Source organism: Mus pahari, chromosome 9, assembly GCF_900095145.1.
Source record: "Mus pahari chromosome 9, PAHARI_EIJ_v1.1, whole genome shotgun sequence".
NCBI lineage: Eukaryota > Metazoa > Chordata > Mammalia > Rodentia > Muridae > Mus > Mus pahari.
This window is the reverse complement of record NC_034598.1, coordinates 28,199,083-28,205,125: the sequence shown is the minus strand read 5'-3', so window position 1 is coordinate 28,205,125 and position 6,043 is coordinate 28,199,083. Positions and strand designations below refer to the sequence as shown.

General features: G+C 44.1%; 1 protein-coding gene across 2 annotated transcripts in view; it reads left to right on the top strand.

The window, feature by feature from the left end:
* Tet1 (tet methylcytosine dioxygenase 1) overlaps nucleotides 1-5,628 on the top strand; it is a 68,552-nt gene extending 62,924 nt beyond the window's left edge. For both annotated transcript variants that reach the window (XM_021205053.2, XM_021205052.2), the window contains 3 exons: nucleotides 1,459-1,596; nucleotides 2,248-2,494; nucleotides 2,658-5,628. In XM_021205053.2, the coding sequence (XP_021060712.1) occupies nucleotides 1,459-1,596; nucleotides 2,248-2,494; nucleotides 2,658-3,538 (1,266 nt within the window). In that variant the 3' untranslated portion in view covers nucleotides 3,539-5,628. The remainder of the gene's footprint in view (nucleotides 1-1,458; nucleotides 1,597-2,247; nucleotides 2,495-2,657) is intronic.
* Nucleotides 5,629-6,043: the final 415 nt, after the last annotated feature.

Here is a 6,043-nt window from a genome sequence, read left to right as displayed (position 1 = left end):
AAAAAAAAAAAAAAAAAAAAGAACACAGCTCCTCTGGAAGAGCAGTCAGTGCTCTTAACCCCTGAGCCATCTCTCCAGCCCTCCTGTTGGGTTTTGAGAGAGCCTCCTATGCTCCTGTCTAGCCTAGACTTCAGAGTGTCAGTGACTGAATTCTGCCTTGGGCGGAAGTGGGGCCTTCAGTTGTGAGGTAGTGCTTCGTTATCCTTTAGGATCTCCAGAACTGCCAGAGATGAACAAAACTCTCGGCAGGACAGACCTAGGTGGGAGTCCAGCCTGAAGTGCAAGAGACCTAGCTTATCACAGATGGCTCAGTGGTTAAGAGTACCTGCTCTGCTGGGGGCGATGGCTCAAAAACTTTTTTAATCTAAGTGCTTGGAAATCCTGCAGAAAAAAGACATATTATTTCTGAGTTCAAGGCCAGCCTGTTTTACACAGACAGCCAGGGGCTACATGGAGAAACTCTCTGTAACACACACACACGCACACACACACGCGCACACACACTGGAACTTCTTGCCAGCATATTCTAATGAAATTTTTTTTTTCATTTTATGTACAGTAGTATTTTGCCTGCCTGCATGTCCGTGTGAGGATGTCAGATCTTGAAATCCCGGACATTTCTGAGCTGCCATGTGCATGCAGGGATTTGAACCAGATTGATTCCTGCGGAAGAACAGTCTATGTTCTTAACTGCTGAGCCATCTCTCCAGCCCAGCACCTCTGTATCTGATTAGGGTGTTCATTGCGTTTGTTTGGAGGTGGAGAGTTCATGCCTGCTACTGGTTCTAACTCAGCTCCCCTGCCACAGCAGCAAGTGCCTTTATCCACTGAGCCATCTTGCCTACGAGACCTTGATATACTTTTATTGCCCTACCTGGGTACTTCCACATATATCAGTGTATGTGGAAACACAACAAGCTCACACCCAGAGTATAGCAGGGAAGGAATCGTGGACGGGTCGGTTAGGATGCTGCTGGCTGATATTTGGAAGATATAGATTTCATAGCCCCACTCAAAGCTGTCCAGTTTTGCTGGGCGGTGGTGGTGCACGCCTTTAATCCCAGCACTTGGGAGGCAGAGGCAGGCAGATTTCTGAGTTCGAGGCCAGCCAGGGCTACACAGAGAAACCCTGTCTCAAAAAACAAAAACACACGCCTTTAATCCCAGCACTCGGGAGGCAGAGGCAGGTGGATTTCTGAGTTCGAGGCCAGCCTGGTCTACAAAGTGAGTTCCAGGACAGTCAGAACTACACAGAGAAACCCTGTCTCAAAAAAACCAAACCAAACAAAACAAAACAAAACAAAACAAAACAAAAACAAAAAACAAACAAAAAAATTGTCTAGTTTTGTCACCCTCTTCTGATATCTGAACACGCGTGCAAGGTTGTGCACAGACCCATATGCAGACAGAACCACACAAAACAAATCTTATTTTACAGTTTTGACATTTATTTCTAAGGTGGAATATGAAGAAGTTGCTGGAGACTGTCGACTTGGTAATGAAGTGGGACGTCCTTTCTCCGGTGTCACTTGTTGCATGGATTTCTGTGCCCATTCTCACAAGGACATTCACAACATGCACAACGGAAGCACCGTGGTATGCACTGAGTACTTTAGTCCTTTATGCTTTAGGTGTGCTCCTAAAATGTCATTGTATTCAAAAAGATTTTTGATTGTAAGGTGTGTGTCTTAGGGTTTCCATCGCTGTGAACAGACACCATGACCACACCAACTCTTATAAAGAACAACATTTAATTGGGGCTGGCTTACAGTTTCAGAAGTTCAGTCCATTATCATCTTGGCAAGAACATGGCAGCATCCAGGCAGATACAGTGCTGCATGCAGAAGGAACATTTTGATCTGAAGGCAGCCAGGAGAGTGTCTCTTTTGCCCTGGGTGGAACTTGAGCATAGGACCTCAAAAGTCCACCCCCACAGTGGCACGCTTCCTCCATTATGCCTCCTAATAGTGCCACTTCCCATGGGTCATCAATTCAAACACATTAGTCTATGAGGTCCAAACTACTCATACCACTAGAGTATGTATAGAAAACAAATATTTGTTGTTGGACAAGGCTTTAATCCCAGCAATCAGGATACTAAGACTCTTGGATCTCCTTCCAATAGATCCTTTCAAATATATGCGTCTAGGTGGCCAGGTTTGTTATTGTTGTTGTTGTTTGTTTGTCAAAATCAACACACCTGCTGTAGTTCGCTAGAACATGCCTTATCCCCCTCCTGTTCCTCAGGTGTGTACGTTGATTCGAGCAGATGGCCGTGACACAAATTGTCCCGAGGATGAGCAGCTCCACGTCCTGCCACTATACCGGCTTGCAGACACTGATGAATTTGGCTCCGTGGAAGGGATGAAAGCCAAAATCAAATCTGGGGCCATCCAAGTCAATGGGCCAACCAGGAAGAGGCGACTACGTTTCATGGAGCCTGTTCCTCGATGTGGGAAGAGGGCCAAAATGAAGGAGAACCACAATAAATCAGGTACTGCTGGTCTCAGAGGGAATAGGATCTCTGGGAACCCAAAGGGAGCCCCGGGTGCCCAACAGCTTCTGTGGTTGTTTTCATGCTTGTTGGGTGTCACGTTGTGTCTATGAACTACTAGTGAGATAGTTGTGTTTTTGTTTTGTTTTGTTTTTTCTTCAAGGTTCACATAACACTAAGAGCTTTTCATCAGCGTCATCTACTTCTCACCTAGTGAAAGAGGAATCTACAGACTTCTTCCCCCTGCAGACTTCCTCTGCAGAAAAATCTACCTGTACGTACAGTAAAACAGCCTCAGGTGGGTTTGCAGAAACAAGTAAGAGTCTCCACTGCACAATGCCTTCTGGAGCACACAGTGGTGCTAATGCAGCTGCTGGGGAATGTACTGGACCGGTGCAGCCTGCTGACGTGGCTGCTCTTCCTCACCAGTCTCTTCCCACAGCAGATTCTCCCGTTCATGCTGAGCCTCTCACTAGTCCATCTGAGCAGCTAACTCCTAACCCATCAAACCAGCAGTTCCCATTCCTCAGCAATCCTCAGAAACTGGCTTCCTGTCAAGTGGAAGATGAACGGCACTGTGAAGCGGATGAGCCTCAGCGCCCCGAGGACGATAACTTGCCTCAACTTGATGAGTTCTGGTCAGACAGTGAGGAGATCTATGCCGATCCTACCTTTGGTGGCGTGGCGATAGCACCCATTCACGGCTCGGTGCTCATTGAGTGCGCTCGGAAGGAGCTTCATGCTACCACCTCTTTGCGCTCCCCCAAACGAGGGGTCCCCTTTCGTGTGTCCCTTGTATTCTACCAGCACAAAAGCCTAAACAAGCCTAACCATGGTTTTGATATCAACAAAATTAAGTGTAAATGCAAAAAAGTAACGAAAAAAAAGCCCGCAGACCGGGAGTGTGCTGATGTATCCCCCGAAGCCAATTTATCACACCAAATTCCTTCTCGAGTTGCATCAACCATAACCCGAGACAACGTTGTTACCGTGTCCCCATACTCTCTCACTCATGTCGCGGGACCCTACAATCGTTGGGTCTAAAGGCTTCTCTCCTGTAATGCCTTTGCTAATGTGGTGTAGTTTTTTTCGGTGCTGTTAAAAAGAAAGTCATTCTGTTGTTTGCTGTAGCTTCATTTCGCCCATTTCAACTCCGAGGTAAAAATTTAAAAAGGGGGGCGGTGAGTACTTAACTGTGATTACATTTTGAGAATTGGTAGAAGGTGAAAATTTTCAGCAAAAATCAAATTTTTATAGTTTTAAATACTTAAAGAAACATCTTGGTTAGGTGTTGGCCATGCTAGAACCATAGAGTCTGGTGCTTTACATTAGGTTTGTTTACTATTCAGAGGGTTTATAACAGGTTCCTGCAATAAGAAGTAAAGACCAAGATGTAGTGTTAACTCTACACAGTTCCTGGTGCTTTAACCACATCAACACAAGGAGTGATGAGCTGAGTGATTGTTTTATGGTGCCATTGCTCAAGCATCTTCCAATCATTGACATCGTGTCTGCCCATTTCTTTGAAGTAAACCAATGAAACGCTTTTTCTCTTAAAACATTTCTCCTATATAAAGTAATTCTCTATTCTAGTGATGGTTGGAGGCTGTTCGCTAACTATAAATGTATATATTTTAAAAAGCACTTTCTACTTTTAAGAGTAACTTGAAATAGTATAGTAGCAGAATCCTATTGTCTATTATGTGTGCGTATTTGAATACCAGAGAAGTCGTTTGTTCTTGCTGGGTAGAGTCCCATCCTGTTAACCTCAGCCTGTACTCACATAATACATGGCTTCTGTTCTTTACTTAGAGAATAGAGGGTCTCTAAAAACAATTGAAAATACAAGATGCCACCAATATCAATTTCCCCTTTTTAACTAGAAAAAATACTGTCTTCTGAAGTCGCCTCGTCAATTAACTATGTGACCCATGACGGGTGTTTTCAAAGGAAGAGGAGGCAAATTGGGATCAGTCAAAAGTTACCAGTGTTTCAAGACTAGAAAATACATGATTAAGTGACATGTCCTTCCCAAATGAGAAGGAAATATTCCATAGAGATAATTGAGGGGACATGGTTGTGTTAGAATTGTCACCCTAACCCTGGAGTCCCATGGTAATATTGAGAGCCAAACTATTCATTAAACTTGCCCTATCAGGTTTAGGAAAATGGGAACCCAAACTTGCTTAGTCATCCTCTATTTTGAAGGTCACAAGTAAAATCAGCATCCGGATTATTTTCGTGTTCCAGTGTTCTGCCCATTGTTTAATTGACTTTTTTATATACCAAGTGATTTCTCCAGACAGAAAAGCCTAGAACCAGGAGACCTTCCCGAGAGATCCAAACGCACAGGTGCTATTGCCACTGCTGGGGTTGGGGTCTTTGGATCTGGATTAGGGTTCCTGTCCTTCAGGGACCCTGATGGTGCTTCTCAGAGATGCCACAAGAAGCCCACAACTACCCCATTCTTGGTGCAAATGTAAGCCGTTGCAGTAAGCTCTCTAGAGAATAACTTATTAACCACAATCCATGGTGCAGAGAGTCAGCCTCTGACCGAGGCACGTTCAGGAAGAGCAAGGGACTGTAAATAAGGCGCGTTCACTGACTTTCATTCCATCCTGCACGAGGAGCCGGATGGATGCTCCTGAGATACATATACGTGTGGATCTGAGTTAGTGTTGTGTGTGCCTTAGATTTCTGTTTATAAACCTTTTTAAAGTCTAGGGTTTCTTATGTAGGGATGTGAATGTGATCTTTTATTGCCTTGTCTGCCTCAGTTAGGTATTTGTTAGTGTGGACCACCAGAAATCCTCCCTCATGAATTAACCTTTGAGGTTTCAGACCTTAGCTAGAAATAATTTTCTTGCCATTATGGGATAGAATCGTCTCTTCCTGCCTTTATTTATCCATCCATCTGTCCATTTGATTTTTTTTTTTCCCCTTGAACTATCCCTTACAATACAAACTTATAAGGAATGCTTGGAATTACTTTCTAAGGACATAACAAACTACCTATAAATGAAGAGCTACAGTTATATATTCAAGCTGATGTTTTGAATGATAAGGTCACATTCTTGGTGCTTAATCAGTTGAATACACCAATGTTTATTAATGGGACTGTTGGTGTTTATGAATCTGGTTGCAGTTAGACAAAATAAGAACATGAAACTAATTACTTTCAACAAAAACGTTGTCATTCCATTGCTAGAGTTAGCATCATAGATGGAGTGCCTCGGCCAGCAGCCCTCTGTGGGAACATCATTCTGGTGTGCTTTATAGGCATCCTCACTTGGTTGGTGTTCTACTGCACCATCTGCTGGCTATACGCTGCTTTAAGAATGGGCTTTCTTGCAGAGCAGTAGTGGCGCACACCTTTAATCCTAGCACTTGGGAGGCAGAGGCAGGCAGATTTCTGAGTTTGAGGTCAGCTTGGTGTACAGAGTGAGTTCCAGGACAGCCAGGGCTACACAGAGAAACCCTGTCTTGGAAAAAAAAAAAAAGAATGGGCTTTCTTAAGAACAAACTACAACTGAGCAGTGGTGGTGAATG